This window comes from Carcharodon carcharias, chromosome 2, assembly GCF_017639515.1.
Source record: "Carcharodon carcharias isolate sCarCar2 chromosome 2, sCarCar2.pri, whole genome shotgun sequence".
NCBI lineage: Eukaryota > Metazoa > Chordata > Chondrichthyes > Lamniformes > Lamnidae > Carcharodon > Carcharodon carcharias.
In genome coordinates, this window is record NC_054468.1 from 171,099,227 (window position 1) to 171,121,824 (window position 22,598).

General features: G+C 39.1%; 1 protein-coding gene across 1 annotated transcript; it reads right to left on the reverse strand.

The window, feature by feature from the left end:
• Window positions 1-10,866: 10,866 nt before the first annotated feature.
• On the reverse strand, window positions 10,867-11,937 carry ccdc85a (coiled-coil domain containing 85A). Its single transcript, XM_041207046.1, has one exon. It carries the CDS (start codon window positions 11,935-11,937, stop codon window positions 10,867-10,869), a length of 1,071 nt encoding a protein of 356 aa, XP_041062980.1.
• Window positions 11,938-22,598: the final 10,661 nt, after the last annotated feature.

Here is a 22,598-nt window from a genome sequence, read left to right on the forward strand (position 1 = left end):
ACTTTAGACTTTCTCCTGCCAGGTCTAAAGTGCACAAGTTATGTTTTGGACATACCACTTGTCAAAATCAGATCAGCCTGAAGGCAATGCACTTGAACATATGCAGTTGCCTCCATGATTCAGGGTGAGACTTCTGGATCCGGCTTCCACAGCCATTTTTGCAAAGACAGAGAGCCTCTTTGTCTGTATGAAAATTCAGGCTATCATTTCCACAGGATTCTCCCAATCACTGGCCATAACTTTGCACCTGCTAAGGATCTTTCACTGAAGATAGGGCAATCGTCAGAATCCCCAGGGAAATTATAGCATAGCTGCATTTGCATTGTGCAACTGTGTTTGCCATCAGTGTGACATGGTTTCCATTTGTATACTGTAAATCTGGAGTCACCATTCGACAGGATTCTGGAATGAAACTGATTGTAGAAATCACTTTGCATTAATGCTACAGTTTAAGTGGGAAAACACTAACTGTGGCTGGCTACAGATTGTATTTATTAAGAAACTAGTTTTCACTGCTGCCAGCTAATCCATAACTGTAGCAAATAGCAGTAAAACACACTTTTTAAAAAATAAATTCAAAATTTAGAATAAAACAACCAATGATGCCAATTTATAGGCTATAATTCACCAGCTTCTTGTTTGTGGACTATAGAAGCACTTCTATTGTAAATAATTAATCACATTCTAACTTTCTCTACATCTGTTTCCATAGAAATTGGGTCAATGTTTCAACATTACCATGTTCACGTGTAAGGTAAATACTGTTGAACTTGTGAACTAATAAAGTATATGCTAACTACTGTACTATTTTTTGTGGCTTTACAAATTTTTATTCCAATTTTTTAACGGAGCTATTAAGTGAGCTTAGGACTTATAAGAATCAACATTTTACACTGATTCTTGTGACTCATGAAAAAGGGTGTGACTTATTCACAGGTGCAAATACTTTTAACCACTTGACAGACAGCATGAATAGCATGTCTCAAATAATACATTTAAACACCAATTTGGAGACTTTGAATCACTTAAATTAGTAATAAGGGCTCAGTATGACTGGAATGGAGAAGTTTTAGCTGAAAATGCAGTTATTGTTTGGCAAGGATATCAGGCTGGTGTGAAAATGTCATCAGTGTAGCCAATGAAATGGTTTCAGTTCTGGTCAACTTCCCTACAGACTGCTAAATCATTAAGATCACCAGCAACCCTTAAGCTGACAAATCAAATTTTCCGAAGGCAACCCAAACTTTTCTTTGTGAAATTCCATTTTTTGATTATAACACATGCTAAGAAATCTGTTTCCATGTTATCTCCTACATAAAGCCCACTTGTCTAGTCAGTTTATTTAACAGCTGTATCATGACACAGCCTGAGTTGTTCAAATCCCAGAGGGAAACTTGAAACAACTGTCATAACCCAGTTTTACAATTTGTAATTTCAAGATGCAGACTTTGAATTCAGTAGGAATAAGACCACTGAGTCTCGTCGTTTTTATATATAACTAAATTAAACATTTATTAATTCAGCAACGAATTAAACACATACACATGGCTACAAATACTACTATAATAACGTTTTAACAAATCCTACTATAATAACGTTTTAACAAATCCCCAAATTAATCACCCCCAAGTAAATCTCCACTACAGCAACAGTAACCCATAGACTTTAAATAGACACCAGGCAAAGCACATTTGACCTTAAAAATTCTAAATGAGGTTCCTTTGCAAGTTGGTTTGGAGGCATACTGAATGGTTAGGTCTTAAATGCCTCTCCCTTACAAACACAAACTCCTTTCTTTCTATACCTAGCTTTCCCTTTGAATGTAAATTTTCCATTGTATCACTAGGTCTTTTGAACTTCAGATCTTCTAACAATAAAACCCTTTTCATAGCACCACTTTATTGGTAAGCTGAAAAAACAAACACATCGTTTGGCTTCTTCTAGCTAGGTGCAAGATTTTATCTATAGTTTTGAATGGTTTATTCTGCAAATGCAAATGAACATTTTACCTTACTGTTCTCCTTACTGTTCACCCAATTAACATCTCAAGACTATTATACTTCAAAGTGCCCAGGCTAGCTGGCTTTAATCCAATTAAGACATACACTGAGGCATAGACCCCTACTAGAATTCTATTTTAAAAAATCATTTCCAATAACATTGTATACATTAATATCTCTTCATGACACTGCAACTGCATAAAAAGTCTTTGTTCCATTTAAGGAAATGATAATTCTCACAGTATAATCTTCCAAATTATTGTTTTTAGGAGCAATATCCTGCTGTGCATTATTGTGAGAGCACATGGTATGAACAAGCATTTCCTAAAAACTATTTATTAATGCAGGAAGCATAAACCATTAATGACACATAAACCGTGTTGTGTCCTAATAAATCAGTGACTATTCACAGTGAGTAGCTCCTGCAACTGCAAAAGCTAGAAGCAGATTGAGGCATATTCAGTAATGTAGTCATTTTAAGAAACAGTTTGTTTCAATGACTACATTTCTAGTTATTAAACCTGCTGCACTTTGTTGGAAGCAAGAAGAGACTTAAGGCAAGGAGCAAACAGACCTTACCTAATTCTCCTGCATTTTTTTCCTAAGTTTAATCGTACTGAGATTTCTAGACCATCACATGTTTCATGTGCAATGCCGAGGGGTATGCTGCAATACAAGCACGCAACACAGAATTGTTTTAAGAGGGCTTGTTCCAAAATATCAAAAATGAGAGGTGGGTTCATAATTTCCTTTCATGGTATTGTTCTCCTTTCTGTTTAAAATGTATTTGCAGGTGTTGCTTTCAATGCGTCACTTAAGTCAGATAAATATTTAAGTATTTAACCACAATTCCCTTTTTTCTTTCATGGTTAGTAACTAAAATAGTTTACACAGGAAAACATTTTAAAGTATTGTTTTACAGTATTTTCCTCAGCAGGAATCCATGCCAGGAAGCATAACGTTTCCATTTATTTACAGCCCTGATTAAGCTCTTAAATCCTGATTCTTTAGGGTACACATTAGATGAAAAATATTTAAATTGCACAATTCCCAATATTCTGTTGCCAAATTACCTTAAAAATGACTATGATTGAAAATGTGAAAAAAACACATCATCTTTTGTTTAGCCCTAAAAAACAATTATGGGAATGCTCACCACATATTAAATTTATGCAACTCCCACTCCAGTGCACCCCCTAACACCCCCACGTCCTGAAATCTTTGACCAAGACCAAGTCCATGCTCGGTCTTTCATCCATTTGCTCATTTATTCTGTTGACATTCTTAATGATCGTTGATCCTTTCTCAATTGCTACCTCTCACAGTTACGTGCATTCTGTTCTGTGCATCCTTTATCATTAAATCATTAGTTACTCACACCTGTCATTCTACTCCCTTCACAACATGGTTTGCATTTTAATGTCACTCCCTCAGACAAGAATCTTCCACTTCAGGATTCTTCCAAAGCAAATCCATATCCTTTTTTGAAACCTTGTTAAGTTAAATTGCCTTCCAAATTAGACCCACACCTCGCCGCACCCCCCCCCCACCCCACCCACCGCTGCCCACCACCCCCCTCACCCCTCCCCCCGCCACCCCGACAGCTCCATTATTTGCAGCCATGGTTTCATTTAGCATAGCAAACTCCTTTAAAAACTCATCAAAGGAATTATGAAAATTTGTATTTGACTACCCATGAGCAGCTTATGAGTAATCGTCATCCAAGAAATACAAATGGTATTCCTGCTTTTATCATGCGTGTTTGTATCACAAGCTTTTTGTAAATTTGATTTTAAGTGCAATATTTTCTTGATTGTGTTTGTTTTTCAGCATGTCAATGAGTTAGCCTACTTGTGACAAAGGGATTTGCACAAAAGTATCTTGGAATTCAGCCTTCTTTGGAGCAAGGATTTCACTGTCAAAGGGAAAAGTGCCAGCAGCAGAGGAGGGAACAACCTTTTGTCACCGCAACTGTCAGCAAGGAAAAGAAATGAGAAACTGCAACTGAAATTTTGATGGTTACTGACACCAAATATCTAACTGGAATCCTAATCTTGCCAACTTTGCTGAATATTGACATTAATCATCGAACTGGAGATGTGAACCTACGGATTAGCATGCAGGTGATAGTAAGATAAAACTTCACTGGTCTTCAGAATGATGTTTTGTGAAGACTTGAATTACAAGAACTTCAACCTTGAATATTGACTTATCAACATTATAATTACCTCACTGCATTAGTATTGATTTTATTCAATGCAGCATGTTTTTTTTTAATGTTTATGTTCATGGTACAGGGAGGTGAGAAAGTTGATAACTACTACATCCCAGACTAATTTTTCTGGACCAGACAGCCATCAATTCATGGTACATAGACATCTGTAAACTCAAGGAAAAAGGTGAATCCCACATTATCAACAGGAAAGACTTTTCGCATCTTGAGTGCAACAGATACAAGAAAATCAGCTGGGTTCTTTTACATGTGTGCAACCCTCCTCCCATCCCAACTTTCCGATGTGTGTTTCAACCAGGCAATTCAAAAGGCCCATCTACAGTAAAAAGGAAAAGGTGGCCTTTACTTTTTCCCCTACTCCATCCCATCTCCTCTTAGTTCCTTTCATGTTGAATGGTCTGAAAATAGATCACTTTTCCCTTCTCGTTCCAATTGTGGTCATACCACTTGTGTCTGATGCCACGCATAGAACAGAACCATAGAATAATTGCAGCATAGTCAGCCAGTCGTGTCCATGCCAGCTCTCTGCAAGAGCAACAGAACTAATCCCACACACCGCATTTTCTCCATAGCCTTGCAATTTTTTCTCTTTACCCTTTCGAAAGGTACTGCGCTAAATGATGTCTGTCTTGTAAAATTCAACAAAGTTCATAGCAATAAAAGCTGCTTTTGGAGAAAAATTACAGAAAATTACTAAGTGATAAGGAATAGCAATCACAATTACAAGTTGTGGCCATGGACATTCTTTTTAAAATGTTCTTTTGGTTTAAACTGTAGAATTAAAAGGACTGCCATTGTTAATTTCAATTAAACCCTGATCAATGTATATAAATTTGCTTTTTTTTCTCAATATGGTCTTTATTTTGAAAGTTTTGTGTTTAATACTTTTCTCATTCAAAAGCTGTTTGTGTTCATAAATTTGAATAAAATTTCTACTTGCTAATTTGTATGTTGGAGGTGGGTACAGTTTATGAAACAGCTTGATGTGTTACCAGTCACCATTCTTATTTAAAAGAGACAAGTGTGCCATTACTGAAACCTAATGGTTGAATTACTGCTTTGCCTGCAGCCCCTTTGATGGAACAATGAAAATTTTGTTTCTTTCAGTTCAAAGGCACAGATTTTTCTCCTCTCTCACATGTCTAATAAAAAGAAACCACCTCAGACTTTACTAGCTCTACATCTTTGTTCATCTATCAACATTTTTGGCCCTTCTTCTCTGACACATTGAACACCAACATTTTCTCCATTGTTAAAGCTCCAAGGAACACTTAGCTATTAATAACTTTCTATAAAGTCCAAACCAATCCAAGCTTTCAATGCCCTTGTCATATCTGGGAAACTTTTCCTAACACTACTAGACAGGAAACAAGCTTGTCACATGACAGGTGATCTGTCCCTTACTTCTAACTCCCAGCCTCTTGTTCTTTATTACAACATTCCTTGTCTATTTATCCATACTACCATAGTTAATGTTAACTATCCTTCTTTGTCTATTCTAAGCAGTGAATACAGCACCCACATGCTCTTCCTTCTCGCTTTAGGCAAATCAAGACCACCTCACAGTCTCCTACTCCAAATCTGTTTCTTCCCACAATTTTCAAACTATGGAACTAATTACTTACATTTGTCTTTCCTTCCTCTTAAATGCCCATGTTTTCAAAGCCCAAACTTGGTGGCTGAATTGCTACTTTCTGACTTCCCTTTTACTGTTTTCAACCTCGATGGTGTTCTGCACCACAGGCCTTGGCCCTTCACCCTGTTTTCTTTTTAATTAAGAAAATGGAAAATGATTTTTGGTAACTAATTCCACCAGTAGACCGTATAAGGTTTCAATTTGGCAAATCTATTTTTTGATTTGACTGTCAACATCTTCTTTCAGGAAGCTACAGTTTTGCCCTAAAACAAACAACAGGTAGCTCCTCCAATATCACAGTTAAATCAGTGAGTACCTAAGCCATACACTCTAGGAAGATCCCACATGCAATCAGGTTAGCTGGTTTTAATCAGGGTGTGAGAGTCCTAGAATTGACTTCAGTACCCCTGCGTTAATGGTGAAAATCAGCATGGATTCTGGACCATTGTCACCAGTTACACCTGCTAGAAGTGTGTTTGTGTGGATATCAGGTGAGGTCAGGTCTGAGTTCACTGATGATGCACTGTGAGAAAAGAAATCGCTGACTATCACAGTATAGACTCGGGCATGATGGCCAACCAATTTGATTAGGTACTGGAGGGAAATCATTCCTCAGTCAGAAGGCAATGTCTTCCAAAGAGGTGGGGAGAAAAGAAGAAAAACAAACCACAGCGGAAGAAATACTTCAATGGGAAATCCAATTCAGAAGTTCTTAAAACTAACATGCACTGATTAACTAGCCAAGCAACATAGATACCTCACTTATAAATACTTTAAATAATAACCGCCTTAGAATAGTATAACTTAAAAATCAGATAAAGAAAAAAAGGAGTCCTCTGGCCACCTTATCCGATAGTTCAGTGATTAATCCACTATATAATGTGGCATTAAGCCATCAAGACCAAGAAGGTTTCAGGCTTAGGCCCTAGACTTTGTTGAGTCACCTTATTTCCAACAGGTGATAGTTATGCCAATCAGTGCCTCTGGGTAATGAAGGATAAAACAATAATTAACCCACGTTTCACACTCCTGATCATTTATGTAGCGACCCCTCCTGGAAAATGCATGTTGCGGCCTTCAAGTGATAACATATTCAGACTAAGTGTGAATGCCACACTTTAGAACAGCCTGTTGATCATCATTGCCCAAGTTTACACAGGCAGATTGGCCAAGTGGCTGATAACAGCCATGGAAACATGATCCTACAATAATCAACACCTTTTTTAAGGCCAGATACTGAAGCAAGAAAAATCACTGCTGAAATATTTGGCTCAGTTAAAAACACTTAATATGGACATTAAAATAAGCAGCATAATGAATTATAAGATGTAAAAGTCATGAAAAAGCAAAGAATTAGATAAAGTACTAAAGGTCAGGAGAATGCAGAGAATTAGGCTTAACCAGAATAACTGCAGTCAACACACCACCATACTGATTATCAGATAAGGACGTTTACTGACATTTAACACTGGACAGAAATATTTTTGGAGAGTCTGTTGTACTGAACAATATGATACAATGTTTAGACAACCATTGACTATTTATACAAACAAAGCTCATCAATACAAACTCAAGAAGACACACCAAATAGTTCTGAAATGGAACTCATCTACCAATGCTGTCCCAGGATTGGAGCTCCTCTTACACTTAACAGTTTACTGTACCTACACTTCTACCTAGCTTGGAGGCCACAGAGTAGATAGGAATTATTACTTTCACAAAAATACAATAGGTGCTTCTTTTCCTCAATCATTGCCTCCCTCAATAAAATATAGTGAAATAAAAATGAACAGGTATATGGGCTATTTATTCCCTTCGTACACTTGCAAAGATTATCACACTAAGGTTACACAAGGTCTGTATGATGAAAACATCGTCTATTAGTTTGCATTAACAAAGTTTGTCTGTAGCTTATGAGAAGAACACCGATATCAAAGGTCACAAAATCTAAGCATTGAAGTAACAAGAATAAGCAGTTTCTATAAGAATATCTGTTGTCCTCAATGTTTAAAAGATAATATTCATCAATTTATCAAAGAGGGAAGAAGGGGTTCCAGCTTTACAAATTACATCAATAAAACCTGGCACTGGTTTTCTCGCAGAAACACTGTTCAATCACTTGCCACAGTAAACCGGAGATGGTAAACTCAGTTTCATTCCTAAAGTAGGAATCATTTCTGGCTATGTTTGCATTTGTTTCCAGGTGCATTTTTCACCAATATTTGTGATTCTCACAGTGTATGTATTTTTAAAGCTCAGAAACACAAGGAAAACTATTAGAATTTGCAAACTATATTAAAAACCATGTCATGTTTCTTGGTGAACAAAGAAGGTACTTGCCCCCAACTTAATTACAGTTTTATTCATTGCCAGCTTCAGGGCCCGATAGCAGACAAGTGGTTAGGTTTAATAATGCTCTCCCCATGAAGTTATAGCATTGACCTGTAATGCGCCATGTTAAAACTGCTGGACTCACAATAATTTATCAAGTAATTCTGAGTCCCTGCCCAACTATAAATACATGCTTTTTCTTTCTTAAACACAGATAGGAGGAGGAGATTTTTTTTTGTTCTGCAAATTACGCTGAACTGGGATGTATTCCCGAAAGTGTACAAAAGCAGATTCAAAGGGAAGTGTATACTTGAAAAAGGGAAAAAAAACTTGAAGGACAAGGAAGGAGCAGGGGAGTGGGACTTGTTGGATAGTTCTTTCAAAGTGCTGGTATAGACACGATAGGCCAAATGGCCTTTTACTTTGAAGTATGATTCTATGATTCTGCATTGTGAATTCTTCCAGCCTGAGCTCAGTCCCAGTGACATCATACATGGCTCTTGACCTGTTTGATTTGCAGTTTCAAACTCTTAGTCCTCTATGTGGATTCTGTTCCACTTATGTCCTGCCATAAAAGCACTACTAATCAGTCCCATCATCCCAAAGCCTTTACAACAATGTTCAGTGCAGCCCACTCCACTCAGCCTCGAGTGACACTCCGTATACACATCTGTGATTTGGACATAAAGGACCATGCTATAGACAAGCAGATACCAGTTTAGATTGCAAAGTAACTCCCTAATGTTTCCACTGATGATTGTATTCACTGTTTGATTTCAATTTGATTTATTCTAAGCATTCCACTTCCTTAATTGGAGCAAACAATTTAATTGTTTTGTGCTTAATAAGGAATTGAAAATGTTTTTGCTATTGCACAGAATTAGCATCAAGACAAATCATTAACAGTGCAGATTACATACAGAGTAAAGATTCTACAATAATGCTCCCAACAACATGCCTTAAATCTGACCTCAGACAAGCACATAGTTGTAGCTTTACTTAGTAATATGATAAATTAATTTTAAAATATAGGCAATTTTATGCTGTAGACTCACATCTATTTGGAATGAACTGAAACTGGACAAATCCATTTCACTTGGAACTCTTACAGCTGGTAAGAGTTTGGGCTAGATTCAGACCTAGATCTTGGAAATGAGAGGGCAAAATTGATACTCAGTGTGCTATTCAATCCAATGTTAAGCAGTGGCATACTGAAATCCAAGAATACTCAAGATCCTGCTTCAGGTGTCAAATTTTAATAACTTGGAACTAAATCAACAATCTATGACTTGGCTCCTGAAACCAATATGAATTTCACTGAAGCCAAAATTGGCTTGATGACTCTAGTTAGTCCAGCTGAGCAGTCATAAAATTCTTAACCTCAAACCTCTCTGTTTTGCAATCATGATCTTCCAGTTGTACATTGGTGTTAAAGTAAGTCACACAAACAATGACTGTAACAGAAACAAATGTTCTGGGAAATTACAAATAATTAGGGTGCCTCATGTTAGATTAATTAACAAAATGTAAAACATATATCAATAAAATCTGGGTATTACCTTATTAAAATGGAACATCATTCAGCATAAAATACAGAGTTTGTTTTAGAGCCTTAAAGTTACGCAAGTAAATTTATTAAATTTCATTTGCCTGATCCATATGCTAGATACTGTTAAAATTTTAGAGTTTCCTCTTTAATTCCAATTAATTAACTATGAAATCTAGCTTGAATCAAAGTTTATAAAACATGGCTGTAACTAAAAAAAATTTTATGTAACTGGATGCATAATTGAATGAGACTCAAAAATTAAGCTCAGATATTTGTCTCAATATGATGGGAGTTTGTTTCATATATTTTTATGCAAAAAGGCACAAACCATTTCAAGGAAGAAAGTCTATTTTTTCCTAAATCATCTGCAATTCAACTAATTGCAAGTAATCTAATAAGTAGCTTTCATTATTACAAAAGCAATATAAAGTCTTTAATCCTAATGGACTTTAATTATATACACAGCACCAAAGGCCTAAAAACCCACCATTAGGGTCATACTTAGATATTTCTACTGCAGACAGGCTGTACACTATTTGCCTAATATGTTGATATGGAAGAGATCTTAAATTCATTTTTATCAGATAAATGAGTACATAAATACATTTACACAATGTGTGTCCTGTCAGACTGATGCACTGTGCCATACACAAGGGGCATCAATTTGTCGTGCTATGGAAATTATTTCTCCAAGTGGAGAATAAATGGTTGCCATTTATAAACAGTGCAATAACCTGTGTAGCTGAATTTTAAATGGAAATCTCATGAAACTTCACAAACAAAAAGTGCTACTCTATTGTGGATTTAGCTCCTATTTGAAAACATATTTTTGCTCTAAAGTAAGAATTGTTTTTATATATTGTAATATAAATGCATTGATTTCATGCAGAAATTGTAGTGTTACAGTAAAAGACCTGCAAATTGGCCTCCTGCCTAATTTTAAAATTAACAATTTGTAGGTATGACAATACCACGAGAGATAGGTATGATGCACAAGCAAACAAACATGCATCAGTAAGTTTCATGTCATTATTGAGCACATGCGTTATTGCTGCATGTGGTCAGACAACGCATTCTAATAATGCACTGAAATCTATGCATTAGACCCAAAGGTAATTCAGATATTGTGGCTATGTGCTTGTAGTCTCTGCAAAAACACCTGTGGTTTCAGTAGGTCAACCAACCCACCATTCATCCCATTGTACACACTTCTGTGATGAGGCGAAAGCTCGTCTGCTGCTGCTGCCGATGGTCTCCGCAGAGTTCCTTCCCTGCTGCTGCTGCCGCTGCTGCTGCCGCCCAGGTGTTTAAGATGCTCCGGACTGCCACCGTAGTGTTGCTTAAGGCGCTCGGGGCTGCCACCTCTGTGCTGCTGCAGATGCTCCGGAGTCGGAGTGCCAATCATCATGTGCTTTGGGTGCTCGGGGCTGGAGCTGACCATGTGCTTTGGCAGAAGCTCGGGGCTCCCGGTGCTCAGGATGTGCTTCTGGTGCTCGGGGCTGCCGCCTCGGGGCTTTTGGAGGTGCTCGGGGCTGCCCCCGCTCGCAGCCCGGTGTTTCTGGAGGTGCTCGGGGCTACCTCCCGCTAACTGTTTGTGGTGGTCAGGGCTGTCTGTGCTCCCTGTGCTCGAGGTGCTGCTCCCGTCCCCAACGTCCCTCAAACCACTTGTGGCGTTCAGGTGGAGCAGGCTCGACTGACTGTCTATGGAGCTGCGACTGCCGGCGCCGGCGCTCTTGTCCTCGTCCAGCATCAGGCACATCTCCTTCAGCTCCAAATTCTCCTTCACCACCTCGTCCTGCCTCACCTCCAGCTCCTTCATTTTCTGCAAGTACAGGGCAACTTCTTTGCGCATCACTCCCGCAGTGTACCTGCCCAGCCGCTGCCATTCCCGGGACACCTTCTTGCCTTTCTGCCTGTCATCGTCCAGGAAGCAGCAGAGGTCCCGGAGCTCCTGGTTGTCCTCCTGCAGTTTCTGGTTGACCTCTTTGAGCCCTCGGATCTCGGTCAGATGGACCTGCAGCCGCCGGTTCACCTCTTTGATCAGGTTACTGTGATCGATCATCACCGTCATCTTCTCGGCATCCGATCTTCGGAGTCTCCTCACCAGCTCCTCCTTGCTCCACTTCATCAGCTCTTCGTCCGCGATTTTAGACAGCTCCTCCCTCGAGCCTTCCGCGTTTTTAGTCATTTTTTTTAAATAAATAAAATTAAACAATACTTTCTCTTTAAACGAAACAAAATTGCAAATTATTCCTTCCTACTGCGGAGCATCGTTCAGGTTTTTCTTGATTATTCTGAGCAGCAGCAGCACTCATTTGTCCATTTGATGTGCTGTCCGCTAACAGCAGCCTCTCTCTCTCTCTCTCTCTGCGGAGCGGATCAGCCTCTCCCGCAGCCTCTCCGCAGCCGCAGCTCCGCCGCCAATACCCGCGCTCCGCCTGAAGGGTGCCTGCCGAACTCGCTGCGCATGCTCGCCAGTGCCGCCCACAAGGCAGTCTGGTCGTTGTAGTCTTTCAATCCGATTATTCCCCCGCCCCCCGTTGTAATGATTGTCCTCCGCCTGTTCTCTGAAAGCTACAACCCATTTTAATTTATCAGTCTTAAACGGTTATGAAATCCTGCCCACCCCCAACTCCCCATTGCTGCATCAAATTGTTTCTCAAATGATGCCAGAGTTTTCACTTCCACCACTCATGAAAATCCATTTGAAGTATTGATCACTTTCTGATTGAAGAAGAACCTCTGATATCAGTCCTAAAATTATCTTTTAATGTTTTATACCCATATCTCTTGTCCTACTCCTACTGTTGAAACTTGTACTCTGAATTCACGTTTTCCAGGCCATTTCATATCTTCTATACCTTTGTGTCATTGCCTCAGATCCCTGTATTCTAGACTAATTATCCTAAGTTTCTCCAGTCTTTCCTCATAACTCAAATCCCTAATAGTAATAACAGTGGTATGGCTCTTCTCTGCAGTACATCCAGTGTGTTTCTTAGTGACCAAAGCTGAACACAAGAACATGGAGACAACTAAGAATTCCAACTCTTGTTCAACTTCATCTCTAGCTATTTCAACACCATTCATCCATTCATGAAGATTGCACGTTGGCCATTTTTTCCTATAAATTTTCTGTACTTTACACATGCCTGCTTTAAATTGCCTGTCATTGATTGGCCTTTCACAACTTTTCATTAGTTCTTCTCTGGATTATGAAGGCCATGCACCAATTAGCATTGGGTCAAGCAGATTAGAGGATTAAACATGTGGCTCAAAGAGTGGTGTGAGAAGATGGGGTTTCAATACATGGGGCACTGGCATCAGTACTCAGGAAAGAGTGAGCTATTCCTTTGGGATGGGCTCCACTTAAACCAGGATGGAACCAGTGTCCTGGCAAGTCGTGTAACTAGGACTGTGGACAGGGCTTTAAGCTATAAGAAGGGGAAAGGATTCAGGTGAAGGGAGATTCAGAAATCCAAAGAGAAAGTTCGAGGCAATGGAACAATGTAGCAATGTGGGTAAAGACAAGCCGAAAGGGACAGAGATTTAGCATGAATTGTGCACCAGTGAATAAGGTCATTGCAGGGAATAGAATTAAATAAATTAAATTAAAGGTTCTTTATCTGAATGCACAAAGCATCTGTAATAAGGTAGATGAACTAATGGCACAATTAAATTTGAATAGATTTATTCACCATTACAGAGACATGTTTGCAAGATGATCAAGGTTGGGAAATGAATATTACAAGTTACACAATAATTCCGAAAGACAGACAGAATGACAAAGGAGGAGGGGTGGCCCTGATCGTATAGAATTACATAACAATACTAGTGAGAAAGTAAAAACAAAAATAGCTGGAAAACCTCAGCAGGTCTGACAGCATCTGTGGAGAGGAAGACAGAGTTAATGTTTCGAGTCTGTATGATGCTTCATCAGAACCGTTCTCATGAAGGGTCATACAGACTCGAAACGTTAACTCTGTTTTCCTCTCCACAGATGCTGTCAGACCTGCTGAGTTTTTCTAGCTATTTGTGTTTTTGTTTCAGATTTCCAGGCATTCGTAGTATTTTGCTTTTATCCTAGTGAGAAAGGGCCTGGCCTCAGAAGATCATGAAGCGGAATCAGTAGGGGTGGAAATTAGGACTAGCAAGAGTCAGAAGACACAGGTGGGAGTAATTTATAGACCCCCTAAGAGTAGTTATACCATTGAACAGAGCATTAAACAAGAACTTATTGGAGCTTGTAACAAAGCCAATGTAATAATTGTGGGGGACTATAATATTTAAATTGGGACAGTCAAATTGGCAAGAGTGGTCTAAAAGATGAGTTTGTAGGATGTTTTTGTAACAGTTTCCTGGATCAATACATTGCGGAGCCCAACTAGGAATGAAGATGCCTTAGATCTAGTATTGTGTAATGAGGCAGAACTTTAGCAATATCATAGTAAAAAAATCCACTGGGGAATAATAATCATAATACCATTGAATTCAATGTTAAGTTTGAAAGTGACATATTCCAAACACAAACAAGAATCTTAAATTTAACCAAAGGTAATTACATTGGTATGAGGGGAGAACTGGCTAAGATTGGTTGGGTAAATAGACTGAAAGGTATGGTGGAACAGTGGGAAACATTGAAATAAACAATTCACAATATTCAGCAAAAATATATTCCAATGGAAAACAAAAACTCGGCAAGAAAACTCATCCGTAGCTCAATCCAGAGTTTAAGATAGTATCAGGTTAAAAGAAGAGATTTATAATGTTGCAAAGAACAGGAGCAAGTCTGAGGATTGGGCATGTTTTGTAAACCAGCAAAGGGTAACTGAAAGTTGATTTTTAAAAAAGGAAAATATAGAATGAGAGTAAACTAGCCAGGAGCACAAAAAACAGACTGTAAGAGCTTCTTTAAGTACCTAAAATGGAAGAGAGCAGCTAAAGTAAACATTGTTCTCTTAGAAGCAGAGACAAAGAAATTATCATGAGGAATGAGGAAATGGCAGAAACATTGAACACATATTTTATGTCTGTCTTCACAGTAGAAGATACAAGTTGCATGCCAGAAATAGAGGGTAACCTAGGAGCTAAAAAGAGTGAAGAGGATAACTAATATCAGAGAGAGAAAAAAGTATTGGAGAAACTTAAAGGGCTAAATTCTGTCAAATCCCCTCCACATAACTGCTGATACCATAGAGTTCTGAAACAGATAGCTGCAGCTATAATGGATGCACTCACTATGATTTTCCAAAATTCCTTAGATGCAGGGATGGTCCCATCAGGTTAGAAGTTGACAAATGTAACACCACTTTTCATAAAAGGAAGGAGAAAGAAAACAGGGAACTACAGGCTAGTTAGCCTAACATCAGTCACTGTGAAAATGCGGGAACCTGTTATTAAAGAAGTCTTAACAGTGCACTTAGAAAAGTACAGTATGATTAGAATAAGTCAACAAGGTTTTACAAGAGGGAAATAATGTTTGACAAACTTAGTGAAGTTTTTTGTAGCTAATAGGGTAGATAAAGGGGAACTAGCAGATGTAGTATATCTGGATTTCCAAAAGGCATTCAATAAGGTGCCACACAAAAGGTTAAAAGGCAAGCTAAGGGTTCATGGAGTTGAGGGTAATATATTTGCATGAGTAGAGAGTTGGTCATAGGACAGGAAGCAGAGAGTGGTCAGAAATGGGGCATTTTCAAGTTCGACGGCTTTGAATAGTGGAGTGCTGCAAAGATCAGTGTTGGGGCCTCAGCTATTTACAATCTATATTAGTAGCTTAGCTGAATTATCAGAATATAATGTATCTAGGTTTGCTGATGATACAAAGCTGGGTGGAAAGGTAATCTGTGGGGAGGACACAGAGGCTGCAAAAAGATATAAACAGGTTAAGCGAGTGAGCAACAAGATAGTAGATGGAGTATAATGTGGGGAAGTGTGAAGTTATTCACTTTTTTCATGAGAATAGAAAAACAGAATATTTTTTTAAAAGATGTGAAACTTGTAAATGTTGATGTCCAAAGAGACATGGGTGTGCTCATACAAGGAACACAGCAAGTTGGCATGCAGGTACAGAGAGAAATTGGAAGGACAAATGGCATTTTGGCCTTTATTGTGAAAGGATTGGAGTACACGAATATCAAAGTCTTGCGACAATTGTATGGTCTTTTGGTGAGACTACATCTGAAATACTGTGTGTAGTTTTTACCTCCATTTGATCTAATATCGGAGTTGGTACAGTGAGGGTTCACTAAATTGGTCCCTGGAATGAGGGGGTTGTACTCTGATGAGAGGCTGAGTAAATTAGGCCTATATTCTTTGGAGTTTAGAAGAATGAAAGGCGATCTCATTTAAATATACAAGATTCTGAAGGGGCTTGATAGGGTAGATGCTGAAAGATTGTTTTTGCTCATTGGGGAAACTAAAAACATGGGGGCACAGTCTCAAGATAAAGGGGCCAATCATTTGAGACTGAGATGAGGAGAAATTACTTCACTCAAAGGGTTGTGAATCTTAGGAGTTCTCTCACCCAGAGGGTTGTGGATACTCCATTGCTGAATACACCTAAGGCTGGGATAGACAGATATTTGGTCTCTCAGGGAATCAAGGGATATGAGGAGTGGGTGGGAAAGTTGAGTGAAGCCTAAGATCAACCATGATCTTACTGAATGGCACAGCAGGCTCACTGGGCTATATGGTCTACTCCTGCTCCTATTTTTGTGTTCTAATGTCCTTGTTATTTTTGAGATCTCAATGTTCTCAATTCTTTGTATTGCCAAGATCCAAGTTAGTCTACCTTCTCCATTCCACTCTCCATACCTTAACTGTGATTTTCCAGGGTATTCTGATTTAGAGTGTCTTTGTAGTCTCTTCCATTGGCATCACTGGACTGTTTTCTGTCTTTAGCTGTGAGTATACACAGTTCTGGCAATAAATTAGAGGCTATTATCATTAAGTGCCTTGATGAATCCAATGTGTACCCTTAACAACATAGCCTCAGTTCTGCCCTGAACAAGGTGTTACAGAATCTTGTCCTAATATCTGAAATTAAAATGCATCAGATATGGAACTTCTGTATCATCTGATGTACTTACAAAGCAGCATTCAAGTTTCACCACTCTCAGGGAGGGAGATCAGCATTGCAATTCAGGTATTTAAGTTTTAAAACAATTCTATTTGTAGTGGCAATATTGATAGTGCTATGGTAGCTAATAATGATGTCAGCCCAACAGAATTATAGCGTGCATGGAGGGCTATTGAGATTGCGTTCATATATGTATATCTGGGTGCTTATTTGTCATAAGACATGATGTAGTCTTCAGCAATTATGCCACAGAAAATGACTGCTTTTTTCAGGCATGACTCATGATAAATATACAAACAACTATATAATATATTCTTGACACGAAGAGGGTACAATTCAACTTTGGCCCAGGTCTAAGACAGCCATTATACATCCTGCCCCAGTCACTGGGAAAAAAATGAGTTGGGTATATATCAGGTAACCAATCCATAACCATTTATTTTTCACCCCCGCTTAAGTTGAATTTTCCTCTCTAAATTCCTCTGTAGCATCATGACAAAGAAAATCAGTAATATTGCATGTATTGTATGTGACAGTTTGCAATCTTGGTGCCATATTTGATCCCAAGGTGAGCTGCCTCACATATCTGCACCATCTCTAAGACTAACTATTTCCACCTTTGCCTTTGGGGAGGCAGCGTCACAGTGGTATTGTTACTGGACTGGTGACCCAGGGAAATACTCTGGGGACCCAGATTTGAATCCCATCATGGCAGATGGTAGAATTTGAATTCAATAAGAAAAAACCTGGAATTGAAAATCTGATGATGACGATGAAATCACCGTTGATTTTTGTAAAAACCCATCGGGTTCATAATCCCCTTTAGGGAAGGAAATCAGCCATCCTTACTTGGTTTGGCCTACATGTGATTCTTAAAATGTCCTCTGAACAAGGACAATTAGGGATAGGCAGTAAATGCTGGTCTAGCCAGAGACGCCCACATCCATGAATGAATGGAAAAAAAAACATCGTCTGACTCTGACCTTGCCTCAACTCACTTACTGTAACACCCTCAAACATGGCTTTGCTACCTCTTAACTTGGCTATTTCAATGCACTCCTGGCTGGCCACCCACAAATTTATCTTGGGTAAACTTGTGGCCATCCAAAACTCTGCTGCATGAGTCCTAACTCACTAGGTCCCTGTACTTGCTGATCTACATTGGCTCCTGGTTAAGCAATGCCTCAATGTAAAATTCTCATCCTTTTTGCCTCTCCTCATTTCTGTAACCTATCCAGCCCCACAATGCTCAAAGATATCTATGCCCTCTAATTCTAGCCTCTGGAGCATCCCCCATTTTAATCATTCCATCATTGATAGCAATGCCTTTAGCTGCCAAGGCCCTTAAGATCTGAAACTCCCTCTCTAAAATTCTCCGCCATTCTACCTCACTTTCCTCCTTTCTGACACTCCTTCACTTTAGCTCTTTGACCAAACTTCTGGACACTTACCCTAATATCTCCTTATGTGGCTCAATGTCAAATTTGTTTCATAATGTTTCTGTAGAGCTCCTTGGAACCACACTAAAGGCACTCCATAAATACAAGTTTTTGTTGTTTGTTGTTGTGTTCAAATGCAGCATAGGCTCTTGCATTATAAAATTAGTTCCTTTTATCTCAGATTTTACAAAATTCACATTTTTGAATTGTTTCCCTAAACAAATTGGCTTCTCTTTTGGAGGGGTGCTGGGGACTCTACCTTCTGTGTACAGGCATTGTATGGTTATGGAGTGGACTTGTTGGGGCTAGATGCTGAGAAGACCGGTTTATGAGGTCCCCCTGATGAAAGGCTTTAACGTGCCTCGCAGATTTGTTTTTGGATTTGCATTAGCCTTGAAATGAGCAGTGCAGATGTCCGTCTTGCACCAATATAGATTTCCCCTTGCTTTTTCAGCATTATTGCACTATTATTGTATCCTTTTGTTCTTGTAATATGTTCCCATTGTCTTGCTGAGATTATATCAATACATCATCCACCAGTTTTTATCCCACCAGTTTTTTCCAAAAATCTGTTTCCTCTCTGCGACAGGAATTAACATTGCTGATTTACAATGTCTTCTTGTTGTTCTCTTCCCTATGTCCCATTTATTTTGATCAGTTCCACTTTAGGGACTTGCTTGTCTTCCAGTTTCCAGTATTAGCATATGGTCTACACCCATAACATATGATATCTGTCCTTTCACTAAACAGTTGCTGATTGATCTCCTAAGTATTTCCAACATTTTCTGGTTTTGATATAAAATTGTTTGTGTTCCATGCCTTGTGCCACTTTCTGCTACTTTTATGTTACAATGATGAAAAGTCACCACAGCATAAAAATATTATTGTTTAGATATCGATTTCAAGTTATTTAAGATAATCCAATTTCAGGGTTTAAATAATGTACAAAACTGTTCCATCTTCATTCTCTTGTGTTATAACCATCTCTGGTTTTGATTAGATTATTGTTTTATAAAACATTAGAAATAAACTTCAACATAAGAAATTGTAATAGGATCTGGAAAAGGTTGAGAATTGAGATAAGATAGCATTAGCACAATGGCCTCATGTATCATCATTTATTTGATTCTATTGTGACCCATTATTCTCTAAAGAGCAGCACTTCTCATTTTTTTGATTTATCCATTTTTTGGTTATAGTTAGATTTCAGCATGATCAAAATGAGACATTCTCAGTTGTAGCTTTCATCCCTAATTTGCCAGGGTTAGATAGCATAGTACATGAAAAGTACACTTGTACTGCCTAGGAAACAGTGTCAGTTTGTAATAGGGGCAGGTATGCACTGTTACAGTGTCCTCAGGTGGCCCAATTGAAAATGGCCATCTTTGCTGAGAGTTAGCAGCACTCATCAGTTTCCCATGGTTGTTTTATAAAGATTGGAGATAGGTTTTTTTAAAAAATTATGTTTTGTAGGTTACTACTGGTGTAATCAAAATATTACACACTCTTACATAAACAACTTGCATCTATATAACTTTCTCAATATCAGAAAGACATCATAGAGTTCTCCACAGGTCAGAAAGAAAAACAGACACAAGCAAGGGGAAAAATCATAAAGTCCCATAGATAGGGGTATCATGTTTGAAACAGCAGCCACCGATGGTAGGACAAAGGTGACAGGAAATAAAGTGTTACAATTATGAGGTTTATAAGAATTATGTTTTCGGACTGTATCTTTATTTTAAGGTAAAATGAAGTGGTTCATGTGACCTGTTCTGAAATCTGACTGACAGCAGGGCAGAGTGGTTTTATTGTTAGAAGTTAAGTGAAGCTCATATTGTTTTACTGGGAAGAAGGTACAAAGTGTTTACATTTGGAGACAATGGCAGCAGCCTGTGTGCTTACAGCGGTTAGACTCTGAGCCTCCAAAGTCCCAGAAAAGTGTTGAGAATGTTGAACTGTAAACAGTTGTGCTATAAACTGTCCATTGAATTCTCAAATAAAAGGGAGCTGCACTATCAAAGATAGCTAATCAGCATTTCTACTAGGGTACAAGGCCCATGTGATTCATGTTGTCATGGAGATGGGCTTTGAGAGGGGAAAGATCTAAGATATCCCTGAAAATTCACATTTAGGCTTAGTCTGCCAGGACTCAGGAAAGGGAGAGCAACAAAAGTCAGCAAGATGCTATCATTCAACACATAGGAACACATGTGGGAGCTTATGCTCAGATTGAAAAGAACACATTTAGGAGGAGTTAAAATGAGGCTGAAAGATTAACCTAGCTTGCACCAGAGGAAGAATCTCCAGGGGAAAAAACTTCACAAAGATAGTTCTGAGATTAAAAGTTCCCAGGCTGAGAAAGGAAGAGAACTGAAGTCAAGCCCCGAGAGCTAAGAATCCCTTTAGATTAGTTCCGGGAGAATTGAATGTCTACTTAAAGGATAGTGTAAAGTATATCTGAGAAGTATGTTATCAGTTGTGCTAAAAGAAAAAGGGGAATGTTCAGCATTGTTGCCTACAAAGACACTGTTTAATCATTAGTGTTTTTATCTTTTGTTACTGTAGAAATTTTAAAACATGAAATCTTGTTATGTCACCCTTTCAGCTATTAACTGGATAGATTTTGAACAGATCAAGCAACACAAGACTGGGCATCCATGCTGTGGGCCATCAGCAGCAACAGAATTGTACTCAACCACAATCAGTAACATCATGGCCCAGCATATCCCCCACTCTACCACTATCATCAAGCCAGGGTATCAACCATGGTCCAATGAAGAATGCAGGAGGACATGCTAGGAGCAGCACCAAGCACACCTAAAAATGAAGTGTCAACCTGGTGAAGCTACAACACAGGGCTACCTGCGTATCAAACAGCTTAAGCAGTAAGTGATAGAGCTAAGCAATTCCACAACGAACAGATTGCATCTAAGCTCTGAAATCCTGTCACATCCAGTTGTGAATGGTGGTGGACAATTAAACAACTCACTGGAAGAGGAGGCTCCACGAATATCCCCATCCTCAATGATGGGGGAGCCTAGCACATTAATGCACAAGATAATAGGCTGGAGCATTTGCAATAATCTTCAGCCAGAAGCGCCAAGTGGATGATCCATCTCGGCCTACTCCAGAGGTCCCCAGCATCACTGGTGCCAGTTGTCAGCCAATTGGAATCACTCCAAGTGACATCAGAAAACGGATGAAGGCACTGGATATGGCAAAGGCTATGAGCACTGACAATATTCTGACAATATGTGCTTCAGAACATGCTGCACCCCTAGCCAACCTCTTCCAGTACAGGTGCATCACTGGCCTCTACCCAGAAAAATGGAAAATTGCCCAGGTATGTCTTGTACACAAGGAGCAGAACAAATCTAACCCAGGCAATTACTGCTCCATCAGTGTACTCTCAATCATCAGTAAAGTGATGGAAAGGGTCATCAACATTGCTATAAAGTGGTACTTGCTTAGCAATAACCTGTTCACTGAGATTCAGTTTGGGTTCTGCCAGGGTCACTCAGCTCCTGACCACATTATAACATTGGTTCAATTATGCACTAAAGAGCTGAACTCCCAAAGTGAGGTGAGAGTGACATCAAGGCAGCATTTGACAGAGTGTAGCATCATGGAGCTGTAGCAAAACAGGAGTCAATGGGAATCAGAGGGAAAACGCTCTGCTAGTCGGAGTCACACTTAGCACAAAGGAAGATGGTTCTGGGTGTTGGAGGTCAATCATTTCAATTCCAGAACATCACTGCAGGAGTTCCTCAAGGTAGTGCCTTAGGCATAATCATCTTCAACTGTTCATCAATGACATCCCTTCCATCATAGATCAGAAGTGGGGATGTTTGCTGATGATTGCCTAATGTTGAACACCATTCATGACTCCTCAGACACTGAAACAATCCATGTCCAAGTGCAGCAAGACCTGAACAATATCTAGGCTTGGGCTGACTAGTGGCAAGTGACATTTGTGCCACAAAAATACCAGGCAATGACCATCTCCAACAAGAGAGAATCTAACCATCGCCCCTTGACATTCAATGGCATTATCATCACTAAATCCCCAACTATCAGCATACTGGGTTTACCATTGTCCAGAAACTGAACTGGAGTAATGATATGAATACTGTGGCTACCAGAAGCAAGCTATAGGCTAGGAATCCTATGGTGAGTAACTCACCTCCTGATTCCCCAAAGCCTGTGTGCCATCTACAAGGCACAAGTCAGGAGTGTGATGGAATACTTTCCACTTGCCTGGATGAGTGCAGCTCCAACAACACTCAAGAAGCTTGACACATTCCAGGACAAAGCAGCCTGCTTGATTGG